Source organism: Alosa pseudoharengus, unplaced genomic scaffold (assembly GCF_046254945.1).
Source record: "Alosa pseudoharengus isolate Yale_2024_CS ecotype anadromous, Long Island Sound unplaced genomic scaffold, YU_APseudo_1.1 YU_APseudo_1.1_scf_24, whole genome shotgun sequence".
NCBI classification, from domain to species: Eukaryota; Metazoa; Chordata; class Actinopteri; order Clupeiformes; family Clupeidae; genus Alosa; species Alosa pseudoharengus.
The window spans coordinates 18387849-18402848 of NW_027468689.1; the positions used below are offsets into that span (position 1 = coordinate 18387849).

General features: G+C 44.6%; 1 protein-coding gene across 1 annotated transcript in view; it reads right to left on the reverse strand.

The window, feature by feature from the left end:
• Positions 1 to 6795: 6795 nt before the first annotated feature.
• The window catches only part of tmeff2b (transmembrane protein with EGF-like and two follistatin-like domains 2b), a 58808-nt gene continuing 50603 nt past the window's right edge, over positions 6796 to 15000 (reverse strand). The window contains exons 7-9 of the mRNA XM_076302666.1: positions 12359 to 12467; positions 10664 to 10822; positions 6796 to 7305 (exon numbers count right to left, since the gene is read on the reverse strand). Coding sequence (XP_076158781.1) covers positions 7209 to 7305; positions 10664 to 10822; positions 12359 to 12467 — 365 coding nt within the window. The 3' untranslated portion in view covers positions 6796 to 7208. The remainder of the gene's footprint in view (positions 7306 to 10663; positions 10823 to 12358; positions 12468 to 15000) is intronic.

Sequence of the window (15000 nt, forward strand, 5' to 3'; positions counted from 1 at the left end):
TGTCCTTTAGTGCAGGTGAGGCAGAGGATGAAACTGCCCTGCATTATTGATACATCATAAATAATGAGTTTCCCTCTCTCTTTCTCTCTCTCTTTCTCTAATGATTCTCCATCGCCCCTCTTCTCTCTCAATCCCTCTCTCTCTCCCTCCCTCTCTCTCTTTCTCTAATGATTCTCTATCCCCCTATCTTCTCTGTTTGCATTGCGACAATAAATAATTCACTCTGACTCTCCCCTGAAAGTTCTTCTTCTGACTTAGTTGCCCTTTGCTCTTCTCTTCTCTGCTTTTCTCATCTCTTCTTCTTCCCCTCTACACTCCTGCTTTCTCTGTTTCTTTTCCTCCACTCTCCCTGAAGTCATATCTCTTCTCTTCTCCTCTTCTGATGTGTGTTCTGCTCTCCTCCCCTCTTTTGATCTTATCTCTCCTCTGACTACACAAATGGATTGAGGTTGACTGATACAGTACCTGCTGTGTTTTCAGTTGGGGTTTGCATTTTTGTTTTGTGTGTGTGTGTGTGTGTTTGTGTGTGTGTGTGTGTGTGTCTGTGTGTGTGTCTGTGTCTGTGTCTGTGTATGGGACGGGCAGTTGGGGTTTTGTGATTGAAGTTGTTTTTACTTCTTGTACTTCTTGATGGTTTACTTTTGATTTATTATAAAGTCAAAGTCTCTCCTCTCTTCTCTTCTCGTTTCCTCCTCTCCTCTCCTCTCTTCTCTTCTCCTCCTCTCCTCTCTCCTCCTCTCCTCTCCTCTCTTCTCCTCTCTTCTCCTCTCTTCTCTTCTCTTCTCCTCTCTTCTCTTCTCGTTTCCTCCTCTCCTCTCCGTCCTGTGATCTCTCTCAGAGGCATGGGTGCTGGGAGAGAAGCTGTTTACCCTGGAGGAGGAACACTAGGAAGAGAGATCGCCGACCGACACCACTAGACAGGTGTGTATGTGTGTGACTCTGTCTATGTTTGTGAGAATGTGTGTATGGCCATGTGTGTGCTTCTCTTTCTCTCTCTCTCTCTCTCTCTCTCTCTCTCTGTGTGTGTGTGTGTGTCAAGAGGGGAACACCAGGAAGAGAGATCTCTGACCGACACCACTAGGCAGGTATGTGTACGTGTGTGTGTGTGTGTGTGTGTGTGTGTGTGTGTGTGTGTGTGTGTGTGTGTGTGTCTGTCTGTGTGTGTGTGTGTGTGTGTGTGTGTGTGTGTGTGTGTATGCATGAAAGCGAACACCAGCAAGAGAGATGCCTGACCGACACCACTTGACAGGAGTAGTCTCCTGGAACATTTCCAAGGGGGGATCCCCTGCACCCCACTCCCCACACTAGATAGATAGATAGATAGATAGATAGATAGATAGATAGATAGATAGATAGATAGATACTTTATTGATCCCCAAGGGGAAATTCAACCCCCTCCCCTTGGCACACACCGTACCTGCTTGTGTCAGGAGGGCCTCAGTAAGAAGGGTTACGCCATATAGTGGGTGCTTTAAGTTACGTCATCTGTGACTCCCAGGGTTTTCATACATGTCAGGGTTGGATTCCAACACTCTCCAGGCCTTAGCCTTCATAGGTTATTGATGTGTTTTGATATGTATAAGTGTTATTATTAATGCTGTATGGCAACCCAAGCCCTCTCTGATGTTAAGGATTCATCCCAGTTTTCTGTCTGTCCCCACTCTGTCACTGCTGCTGTCCAGAACTGTGATGTTAGAGCGCAGGCAGCTCTGTTGGATTTGTTTAAAGGGCTTCGATGTTCTCATATGTTCCCACAAAACAACTCCACATGCTTCGCAGACTGTGTTTACATTTATGTGTATTCATTTGGGAGATGCTTGTATGCAAAGCTGCTAAAAAAAGTTTTTTTTTTGTTGTCTGGCACCTCCTGTTCTGTGAAATGAAGTGTCTTTATGTTCCGCCACTTTGCTTTCAATTATTTTTTCCCTGGATCTGCTATTGGCTTGCATTGTATCTAGCATGCAGGCTTAGTGTTTTTTGATGAAAGCGTCTGCCAGATGACTAAATGTGAATATAATGTAGATGTTGAATCAGAGGAGAAGAGAGGGTAATTAAAGGATGATGGTTTAAGCGTGGTGGTCATTGGTCGTCTCTAATTCATCCTCAACATTCCCCTCCTGCTGTTCCACAAAATCCCACAGTGCTATAGCAACGACGAAGGAGCGGAATCATAACAAACGGCGGCATTCCACAGGCGGAACGCCAAACGAGGCGGGAAGTGCTCCGACGTTCTCAGCTCAGCTTCGTCTGGGAACTCCCATCCTGACGACCCCTCTGGAATTCCGCTGGAATTCTCATCACGGACGTCATTTGGCGCGTGGGAGCTTGAACAGGACACCTTCCCGCTGCCGGGTGTGAGCCAGACCAGGGCCAGATTCCGACCGGATCCGGATAAGAGCTGTGCTGCCATCTGGAGTGGTCTGGTGTGGCACTGGGCATGATTCAGTTACCCAGCATGCAGAGTGCCACGGACTCCAGGAAGTGATGTTTACATGGGATAAACATCTGGGTGAGCTGAGCTGACAGAAGGATTATGATGCCAACAGCATGCTGCCACAGAGATACCCATTCAAAAAGCACATGTCCACCGTCATTGTCCATGGCTGTTTGAGAGGTTCTTGGTAGCTTAAAGATTTAGAGTTTCCTTGATGTGCCTAGGCTGTGTGTGTGTGTGTGTGTGTGTGTGTGTGTGTGTGTGTGAGGGTGTGTTGTTGGACACTATGTTGAGTGTTGTTGGATTTGTGTGTATGCATGCTCATATAACTACCTGCATCTGTTAATCCACAAATAAAGTTCTATGATTCCCTCATGCATACAGCTATCTTGGTCATATGCATATGCAACCTCCTTTGGGGAGATGACATGAAATGTTCTTATCCTGAATACCATGTGATGCGGGTTCTAATATGGAACATTGCAGCTGTATGTCCCATGAAGACAGAAAGTTTGGCCTCCTAAAGGGACCTTGACCCAGCCCATACAATTCATGACAACGTTGACTTCACTTGTCTGAAGACCTCTACTGCCCCCGTGTGGTGAGGAGCATTTATTTGTAACGCACCAGTCCAGAAGACATGCCGTTCAGCACTAATTATCCGTCGCCTTGTGTTGCCACCACACAGCTTTCACAAACTCACTTTGCTGGATGTAGGCTGGCAGTGCCAGGCAATGCCAAAACTTGACATGCCGGGGGGAGGCCCCAAACGAGCTCCACTGCTGGATCGGGTCTGGGCACAGGCTCGGGCGCTGGCCCTCAGAGATCACATCAACAGCAGTGCAGGAGGCACCAGCGCTGGGAAGAGCCGCGGCTCTGGCAGGCCAGCCGGCCGGCCAGCATCACGGGAGGACGCCTGCGGTCCTGGGAGAGGATGAGGGAGGGAGGGAGCGCATTAAGGGGGCAAACAAGCAGAAAGGCGGCAGGCGCAGCAGAGCAGAGCAGATGAGGGCAGGGCAGGGCAGGGCGAGCAGGAGAGGCTCAAAGGAAAGTAAATAATTCAGCCAGTCCTGGCTTCTGCTTGAATCTCTAACACCCATATGGAAACCGCAGCCCAGTCACATGGACACACACACACACACACACACACACACACACACACACACACACACACACACACACACACACAGTCTCACACACACACATACACACATGCACGCAGACACACACGGTCACACATTCATACACACATGCACACATTCATACACACCAGACATTTAACATTTGGCCATGTTCTATAATTCTCTTATTCTCATTTATATATTTATGTTAGTTCTAGTTATGCAATATTTTATATAGGCTCTATGTTCAAATATTCAGTATAATATGCAGTATAATTTGCTGTCTAGAGAAAGACTACTGATGATGTGTGAAAGTTTATTCATTTTCTATAGGTTATTCTAGACCAACCTCAAACTTAAATATTTGATTGTTTTTGTCTTGATTTGATTATTTTATTATTTAAAAATATTCATATCGTTTATTTCCACTGAGCTCTCCAGGCAGTTCCTTTGATAAATGTGGCCTGATATTAGCACAGTGAAGCCCCAGTGAAGTGGCATCCATTCCAATTATAGTTTCTAAGGGCCCAAGGAAACACCTCCGAAAATGTCATGCTTTAGTCTGGACTGTAATTATTTTGTTGAGATGCTTGACTAATGTAGAAAAGCTCCAAAGAGTAAATCTCTAGTGTCTCAGACTACAAAAAGCAATTGTTGAAAACTCCCACACATAATGAGTCGATTTGTCACATCCTAATAGATTACTTGCACAGGGATGCGATGTGTTTATTTTCGGAGGGCGCTTGAAGTCGGGGGAGCTATTCCAGTCTTTCCCATGGTTGCATTATATAAATCTCAGACTCGCAAAGGTCATATTGTTCTTCAGGCCACATATTGTTATATTTTTATTTATATGAAAACGCTCTACTGCAATAAAGAATTGTTTAACTACATACACACACACAGACCCCTTCTGTAGAGTGTTGAAGATGTTGGCTCAGATTCACCTTCTCCTTTCCTTGTCAGTTCAGACAGAAGGATGGTGCCAGCTCCCGCTTATAGTACACACACTCTCAAACAGACACACACATGCGCTCTCTCTCTCTTACACACACACACACACACACCCCTTTCTCTCTGTTGTACACACACATACCCCCCCCCAACACACACACACACCTTTTCTCTCTGTTGTGTACACACATATCCCCCCCCCCCCACACACACACACACATCCCAGACAGTGTGTGTTGCCCCTGATTCTCTCTGACAGCTCTGTGGTGTTTGGTGTGCCCCCCCAGACAGGGATCTCACTCCAGGGCTACAGGCCCTCTGCTGCTGCTGCTGCTGCTTCCTCCGCCACTGGCTCAGCAGCCGGCTCGTGCGGCTCCATCGATCGATCGGTGGAGGTAACAAATGCGAGGAGCAGCATGCATCGACCGCCGGGCGTCGTGCTCCATCCATCCGCCTACAACTCCCATGAGGCTCAGCGTGCATGCCAGCCAGCCATGCTGGCAGTCTTCCTGCGCTCACAGGTGCGGAGCTGCCCGAGATGCTGGGTGATAATTAGAGAGGGACGGGAAGAAGGCCAGACGCTGGGCAGGGTGGGGTGTTCGCGTTGGCAGGAGACGGGGTGCTCAAGATGGTCACGGTGCCAAGGGTAGACTTATGGCTATAGACCCTAGCTGAGTCACTCCGCTCAGTAGTATTCCTATTCTGGAGATCATCACGTAGGGTAGAATCGAATAAAATAAACTGGAAAAAGTACATGAATATTTAACTTACACTCAGTATACATTAATAATTATAAACACAAATGTATGAATACTTATTAATACTTCTTAATTTATACTAAATATTTATAATGCACTCTAGCATATGACATGAGTCTATATAACTTTTAATACGACACGACTTCCACTTCGACACGACTGCACTCATATAGCATGATGATAGAGTATAAGCTCTATACAACTATCATGACGGCTTGTACAGGGTTACATATGGCTCCATAAAGAGTATTTGGTAACTAAGCAGCCTTCGACAAGGCAAAGACGTCACCAGTGCCATTGTGACCATTGTAATTCTTTTTTAAATTATATTTTTATACTCATGAATGATGACTGACGGGAAAGCACTTCAAATTTCGTTGTACCTGTGACAATGACAATAAAGACCTTTCTTATTCTTATTCTATATTCCCACCTGTAAGAGGTAAAATAAGCTTTATTATCCATTCTGATACTTCAAGCTCTAAGTTACTAAATACTAAAACATCTACTAGATACTAAAACATCACGATGCCCTGCAACTGCAGTCATAGCTTCTATAGAATCACTTATGACAGTGATTATGTACCGTTATGAACTCTTTAGAACCTTGTATGTGTTTGTAATGCCTCATGGATACTAAGTAATACCAACAGTGCTTTGCAGTAAATAATTAAGAATCAATGGTGAATTTAATTTATAAGAGGGAGCGCTCAGAACCATTTCAAAATGAACCTAAATTACAGTAAATGTTTATGGTGGAGAGACCCAAGCATTGACACTACACACATCAGACACTAGACTAGATGTATGCAAGGTGTGTATTATTGAAGTGTGGGACTTACACTACTCAAATTGATATAGATTGAAATAGAATCTAATGTAAATATCAGTTAAGAATGTAGAATCAAATATAATGTTGATATCAAGTGCAGATGAAAGCAGTTCATTTCACAGAACTATGATGTTGAGAAACTGGTTTATTTTTTTTATGATGCTGGAGTAATATTTTCTGCTACAAATTATTCTCCCACAGATTTCCTGCACTAGCAGAGGAGTATTTTGTGGAAGTTAACAGAGCCTTTATATATTTTCAGTCTTTATGATTCTTGTTATTTGCAATTCAGCAGTAATACTCTTGAGTGTAATCAGGTCTGTATACAGTAAATCACTGTCAGAACTTCTGTTTGCCAGTTGTCAATACCTAACGAAACGCCAGTCCAACCATTTCATCCAAGAGACGACACCCATCATGTGATATAAATTATTTATTTACATTTACAGAAAAAAAAGAAAGGAACCATCACAACAATGTTAAACTATCTGTAAATATATTGATACATAATCAAACAGAGTGTAATCCTTAGGCTCCAGTCTTCATTGGTGTCGTATACCACAAATGCAAGGCAACACGTGGGGGTCCGTGGGACTCGTCCACCTCCCCTCCCCCTCCCGAAAACTGTCCGACCAGGGGGTCCTGACCCGGGGTGGGGGCAGCGGGCGTGACTGGGGGTGTCTCTTTCACCCCCTCCTCCCATTGGTTCAGCGGGGTGGGCTGCATGGCCAGACCTCGCCTCCTCCTCTTCCTACGTGTGCTGCTATTGGATAGAAAGAGAGGAGGGAGGGGCTAAGACCGAAGAGCAAGACCATCCCACCACCACCACACATAAGCCCCGCCTCCATCTCGCTCTGATTCACCAATACAAAGAAGGGAATGGGGGACTGACAGCACATTCAACCAGTCACATGTAGTCTCAAACTTGTTGAGATGTTGTGGTCACAACCCCTTTCTAATCTATATCCCATAATTCTGTAAGGGTGTGTATGTGTGACCACTCCTACGTCACTATCACATATGTGTGTGCATCTGTGATTTTGATGTGTGGTGTGTGTGTGTCTGTGTCTTAGTGTATGTGTGTGAGTGTGTGTGAGAGAGAGAGTGTTTCAGATGAGTCGAGTGGAGGCGCGCAAGGTGTTTTCTGAGTTGTAGTGTGGGACGTTCTGCTTCTGACGCGCTATCCTGTTGGTCCGCGGGCACTTCCTGTCATAACGACAACAATCACAGAGAGACAGCCAATCACCATCCAGCTCGGCGACAATTCAATGCTCTGCCTCACTTTATTGGACAACAATTTGGACAGAAAGGGCTAACAATCGAGCAAAGCTAGGCCTTAGAAACAAACAGATAACCCATCAAACAACAAATCGATTTAAGATTATGCAGCCTTTATAAAATTCTCTGCGATACATCTTTATTGAAGCATGGACGCATCAGTATCATTATCAGTTTGGCTATACAGTAATAACACTTTTTGACAGCACTGTCAGCTGCCCTAAACCTCTATCCGTTCTAAGTGTCTCCCTTAGGCTTGCGTTCCATTGGCGTCTTTGCATTTGTTCCCCAAGTCTGAATTTTAGTCAGTAATTTGAAGAGGCAAACAAATGATTGCGGAGGCACAAGGTCCCTGAGACAATCTAAAAGTCCAAAAAGGTACTGAGCGGTGATTCGCTAGAGAGCCATCTATGGATTCCTCAGCACGGAGATGAGAAGGATAGCTTCAGGATATCTGGCAAGTGTTTGAATCACAACACTCATTAAAAGTACCTTTTTTATCCACTAAAGCCCACACTTACACCACCTACCCGCACTCTCTCTCTCTCTCCCTGTCTCTCGCTCACTCACACATACAGACACACAAACACACACACACTCACTCTTGCTCTCTCTTTTCTCTTGCACAAACACACGCACATACTGTACACATACACACATACTGTACACACACACACACACACACACTGAGGTCTGTAGGGAGGAAATGGATCCTCGGCCCAGCTGTTCCTCACACATTTTTATTATTTCTCTATTAGCAACTTTATTTAAATGTCATGTTTTGCATAGGTCAGATTGTGCCTGCAGCTCAGAAACACACACACACACACACACTCAGACTCAGGCAGGTCTGTCGGGATGCTTGCCTTTTTAGGGGGCAGAAAGGTCCTGCTTTAATTTGATCTGTTCTGCCAATCATGGAATAGGACTCAAAACACAAGTGCTCACTTCCAGGAAAGAGAGAGAGAGAGAAAGTGTGTGTGTGTGTGTGTGCGCCACTGGGTGAGTGGGCAGTAAGGTGCGTTTATGTTTGAGTGCTTATGAGTGAATGTGTGTTTGTGGTTAGGTGTGTGAGTGTCCCAGCATGTGACACTCTCTTCCAGGGTGTCTTTTATCATCCTCAGAGACATGGGCAAGCCAAGCATCCAAAATGACACAGCTGACTCTCGCTCCATACACACACACACACACACACACACACACACACTGGAGTCTGTGTTGATACATGTTTGTTGTGGGGCAGAAAGGTCTTGCTTTAATTTGATCCAAGCTGCCAGTCAGAGTGCAGGGCTCACTTAAGAGATGGAGTTTGTGTGTGTCGCCTGTTAGTGTGTGTATTGGGGAAGGGTGGGGGGGGGGGGGGGGGGTATGTGAGTGTGTGACTAACCCTCTACCTGGAAGTTTTTAATCATCTTAGAAACACAAGCAGGCCAAAAAGCCATAATGACACAGTGGTCCCTGCACCACAAACAAACACACACACACACACACACACACAAACATGTCACCCACATCCTCACTATCACACACACACACACTCACACACACACACACTTTCTCCTAGAAACACACACATGGTTAATGTGAGCCTGTGCTGCTCTGCTGTGTCTCTCTGCCTCCTGAACATTCCCAGAGTGCATTGTTACTGAGCGGCACCGGGGAAAGGCGAGGAGAGGGGAACCAGCCTCCACCTGACAGGTACAGAGCACAGCGAACAGTGTGTTTGTGTGTGTATGTGTATGTGTGTGTGCAGGGGCGGGGGCGGTGTTGAGTGGAGGGAGAGTAGAGATAATGGGGGAAATTAAGGGGGGGGGGGGTTGTGTCATGTTAGAGGAGAGGAGGGGAGAGGGTTGTAATTAGGGGGGAATGTGAGGATGAAGATCCTGAAAAGAGAGCCTTTCACAGAATGGAGGTGGAGGAAGGTTTGGGGACAGTTGTGTTGGTGGAGGAATTTGGGATTGGGGGAATGTTGTGGTGTGTGTGCATGTTTGGGGAAGAGGGATTGGGGTCTGTTTAAAGAAGAAGGTGTGTGTGTGTGTGTTCTCGAAAGGTCAGAGCAGGTGTGTGTGCTGTGTGTGTGTCTCTCACTCATTTCATTCCAATCATGACATTTCTCCACCTGCCAATCATTATGTAAATGGCTGTGTGTTTATGTGAGTGTGTGGGTGTGAAAAGAAAATAGATGGCCTATTTCACATTCATGTGTAATTCCTATGAGAGTGTGATCAGTCATTTGGCCAATCAAGGTGGGAGGTACTCAACGTACTGTGCGACACCACAAGATAAAAAAAAATGAATTATATGAAACTCATATACTCCTACCTCTGTGTATATGTTTTTAAAGTGGACATCTATGTCTAGGATTTAGCTTCCATACCAGTATTATGTCATAGCAAGGACAGACAGTTAGACAGTGAGGTAGATAAACAGACAGACAGACAGGCAGGTAGACAGACAGATAGATAGATAGATAGATAAGACAGACAGACAAACAAAAAGCCAGATGGGCCGACAGAGAAATTGGAGAAAAACGCATAACTTTCTTCAGCAGGTTAGGAGTATTAGCAGAGGGGGACCACTGCAGTGCTAGAGACAGCCGAAGTTGCCATGGAAACCCATCACACTGGTTGGGGCTTGGGAGACTGAGCCGAACTGAGCAGAACTACCCGAGCACTTCGTATGTCATTCTCACAGTCCAAATACATAATACACATAGAGTTTATACTATACACACGATACACTGTATACAAGTTGTCCTGTGCTCCAGTCATGACTACAGGAATATATGGTGCTGGTTGAAATGGACCTTAAAAGTGGAGTCTCTGGTTAGCAACCATACACTTGAATTTAATGAAAAGAAAACCATCAGGATTGCATTCTGGGTACGCACAGGCCCAGAGACATTATGGACAAGAGCTGGTTTTGATTGGACATGATCAAAGAACACTCCAATATAACTGTATACTATATATTGGAGTTCCTCAGTGTATCATAACCCCATGTGATAACACTTACCATGATTGATTATGGTTGTTAGCCTGTTGTTGTGTGTTCATGCGGGGTGGGGTATCAATTTCCATGTGTGTAGGTGTGCTTGACAAGGTGACTCTTACACCACAACTGACATGTGGTCTGCATGTGCATATGTATTAGTAGTAATAGTATTAGTAGTGTGTGTGTGTGTGTGTGTTTGTGATTGTGAGTATGTCTAAACGTGACTCACATATGTGTGTATGTGAGCATATGTGTGAGTGTGTGTGTATGTGTGAGTGTGTGTTTTACTCACCGTGTAATACACAACACCACCAGACAGATGATGGCCACCTGCAGGGCTCCGATGATGGAGGCTATGAGAACATATCGGACCTTTCCGGAACCAGGCACCACATACATCACGTTGTACTCTTTAGTGTCACACTGTGGTCCGCTGAAGCCTGTGTGACAGCTGAGAACACACACACACACACACACACACACACACCCACACACACACAGGTCCAACTTTAAATAAAATATAATTTACACAATATTAAAAATGCTGAATTTCATATTGGTTTATGGTTTTGTTACACACATGACAGGTGACTAGTTACAAAGATAATGACTTGGTGGGTATAGTTCAATAAGCAGGCAAGTGAACTATCCAGATGTCCTACTAGACATCATGCAGTCAGAGTAATGGCTATGTGCTGTAATGTGTGAAAGTCTGTGTGTGTGTGTGTGTGTGTGTGTGTGTGTGTGTGTGTGTGTGTGTGTGTGTGTGTGTGTGTGTGTGTGTGTGTGTGTGTGTGTGTGTGTGTGTGTGTGTGTGTGTGTGTGTGTGTGTGTGTGTGTGTGTGTGTGTGTGTGTGTGTGTGTGTGTGTGTGTGTGTGTGTGTGTGTGTGTGTGTGTGTGTGTGTGAACCTGTGAAGTGGATGAAGTAACTAGGAAATCCGACTTCATGAGAGACATAAAATGAGAGAGCTTTTAAAATCTTTGTCTCGCTGGCTCTGTTTACGTACGCTGTACTTCAACAAACCCTACACCCCGCCTATTCATTCTGTTCATTCTATTAGTTTAATGCCTTCTTTCTCTCTCTTTCTCTGCCTCTCTTTCCCTCTCTATCTCTCTCAATGTATGAGAGAGAAAGAGTGTCTGGTAGCTTTTGCATTTCAGTCCATGCTGTTTTAGCATATTGTTTTAGAAACACTCCAATTGGAGACATTCTACCAACAGTGCACTGCAAATCACACCAAATGTGTGTGTGTGTGTGTGTGTGTGTTTAGACTAAGACTCATGGAAAGTAAGCTAAAAAAAACTGCCCAATGCTGGCACAGGCTTATACAGGGTAGGATAGAGGGATGCATTTCAAACACTGTGAATTACAAAGACTAGAGGAATGGAGGGAACATGGTGAGTGTGAGAGGAAAGAGAGAGGGAGGGATGGAATATGCCTCTTCTTTAATTACAATCTGTGTCAGAGAACTGCTCTGTGGGGGTTACTAATAGAGAGAACACCTGCAGGGTTATCCCCTTTACGTGCATGTACACACACACACACACACACACACACCACTGTATATACACATACATACACACAGACACACACACACAGAGCACCAACCCCATACACCAGCTGCCAAAGATGTGTCACCTCACATTCGGTCTCAAATTTGAATCCAAATGGCGTGAAAGTAATAGAATAATGCCCAAACACAGACCGTGACAACAAACACAGTTGTGTAAACACATCTTCTCACGACAGGAAAAAAGAGAAAAAAAGAAACTAACACTAACTGCATGTACAAAATGTAGAGAAAGATTACAAATGACATTATAGCCCTGGGTCTTGACTCTTGACAGAAAATTGATGACAATTCAGAAAACATAGGATGGGTCCTTTCAATGTCACTGTAAAAAGATCCAGCAGTTGGAATGTGTGAGATTATAATAGTCTGATTCTCTCCCTCCCCCCCATGTGGTCACTCCGTCTCTCCTTACCTGCAGGTGGGAGGTGAGAGGCTGTTTGGGTACTGGCAGTCTCCGTGGACGCAGTAGTTATTGTAGCGTTCCGGGCAGGGGATGGACAGTCCTCTGGCGTTGGCCTCCTCTGCATGGGGGACACACACACACACACACACACACACAGACCAAAGGGTCAAAGACTGGGGAAGGGGAGAGTGGACACCACTGACCAATGGACAGCATATGCTCAGTCAGGTGTCAAGTGAAGTGGTGTAGAGGTTACCAAGTAAATAGTGAATTCTGATCCGGCCTGGCAGATTTTCCGTTTACTATGCATGCTTTGGGTACAAGCATGTCTGTGACAGTGTGTGTGTGTGTGTGTGTGTGTGTTTGTATATGGGGAGGGCTGATGCTCTGGCTTCAGTTTGTCCTGTACAGTGTCAGAACGTAACGTAAGAACGTAAGCGTTATGACGCCATGATTGTGTTTAACAGTCACTGGATGATGCAGAGAAAAGAAGAGAAGAGGAGAGAGAGGGGGGAGAAAAGGGAAAGAGTAGAGAATATGGGAAATGAAGAGGCAGAGAAGAGGAGAGAATGGAAGGAAGGAATAAGAAGTACAAGGGATGAAAGGATGCGATTATGATAAAAGTGTGAAAAAAGATGATGGATAGAGGGATTAGAACAATGGAGGTAGACCAGAGAATAGAAGTGAAGATAAGACAAAGGATTCAGAGAAATGGTGAGAGAAGACATGTAAAGAGAAGAAAATAAAAGACAGGAAGTGAGTGAAACAGAACATTAAATGATAAGAGGAGAAAAGCAACAGAGGTGAGAAGAGGAGAGAACATGAAAGGAGGCAATTTCATATTCAGAAGGTTAGAACAAAAGATACATGGAGAGATACAGTAACTGCACACACACACATACACACACACACTCCATACACACTCACACACACACGCACACACACACACGCACACACACACACGCACACACACACACACACACACACACATGCATAATAAGAATGGATAGCGTCTTGTTAGATGCAAAGGTGAAATAAAGGCATGGTGATGTGCCTTATTCTTATTCTCACTCTAAAAGGACACTTATTTGATGAATAGAACTCATCAGCAAGAAAAAAGGATTAGGTTTCCCTCTCTCGGGTGTTAAGTGCTATTATATTAGAGATGGAGAACCTTTTCCATGGAGAATGACATGCATTTCAGATTGCCACTATAACTCCTCACTTTCTAAAAGGAATTGATTAGCTACAGACATGATATGAATATGATAAAAGTGACTTAGAAATGACGTAAATCTCGCACGAGCATTTCACAGATAGCTCTTATGACTCAGTTCAGAAGAGAGTACAGCTAAATGGCATTGGCAGCTTTGTGGGGAGATGTCTATAAAAGGTGCATGATGAATACACTTACTAGTGTGCTAGTTCAGCATTACTGTAAAGTGCTCCACATAGGAGCAGGAGTGGGCTGACACTTTTTATCACTTGCCATTCGTCGAAATTGACTGACGAGCATTCGATAAACAATGGATTCTATTGAGCAGCGCCGACAAAAATAGAACTTAATCGTAATCTACATGGAGTGAGCTGCACTCATGTCTGCGTCGATATATGTGTGTGTGTGTGTGTGGGGGGGGGCATGGTTGTGAGGTAGGCTGCCCACTCCAAATCTAAGTATACTATATGTCTCCATAGTCCATGTCAATTGTTATTATTATTACTATTAATTGCTAATTCTTTTGATGTAACTACTGCTTTGGCAACATTGTAACACTTACAGTCATGCCAATAAAGCTCATTGAATTGAATTGAAATTGAAATTGAATTGAGAGAGAGAGAGAGAGAGATGGAATGAGACAAATAGATATATGGAGAAGGGGAGAAAAAAAGAGATGGAGAAAGATAGATAGTGACACAGAGTGAAGGTGATTGTAACTGTGTGTGTGTGTGTGTATTTCTGTGTGTGTCTGTGAGCGTGTGTGTGTTGTGTGTGTGCATTTCTGTGTGTATGTGTGTGTGTGTATTTCTTTGTGTGTGTGTGTGTGTGTGTGTGTGTGTGTGTGTGTGTGTGTGTGTGTGTGTGTGTGTGTGTGTGTGTGTGTGTGTGTGTGTGTGTGTGTATAGGAGGCTGAGGGAGTGGTATTCTCAGAGTGGACAGGCTTTGGCCTGGGGCTCTGAGGGTTGACTGCATCATTACAGACAATGGGAGCATTTCAAGGGTATTTGGGTGTGGGCTAATGGGAGCGTTTGAAGGGTACTAGTCTGTGTGTACATGTGTGGCGTGTGTGTGTGTGTATGTGTGTGTGTGTGAAAGAGAGTGCATGTGTCTGTTTGTGTGCACAAAAGTGTTTGTGTGTGTGTGTGTGTGTGTGTGTGTGTGTGTGTGTGTGGGTGTGTGTGTGTGTGTGTGTGTGTAACTGTGTATGTGTGGGAACGCATGTGAAGGGCTTCATGTGTACGTGTGTTCATGTGTGTATGTCTGCATATGTCAGTGTGTGTGTATGTCTATGTGAGTATCTGTTTAACCATGTGTGTATGTGTCAGAAAATCCACCTGTTCTCGTGTGTGTGCATGGTTGTGAGAATGGATGTGTAGATATTCTCTCTCTCTCACTCTCTCTTTCTCTGTCCTCTTCTGCAGATCGAGGGAAT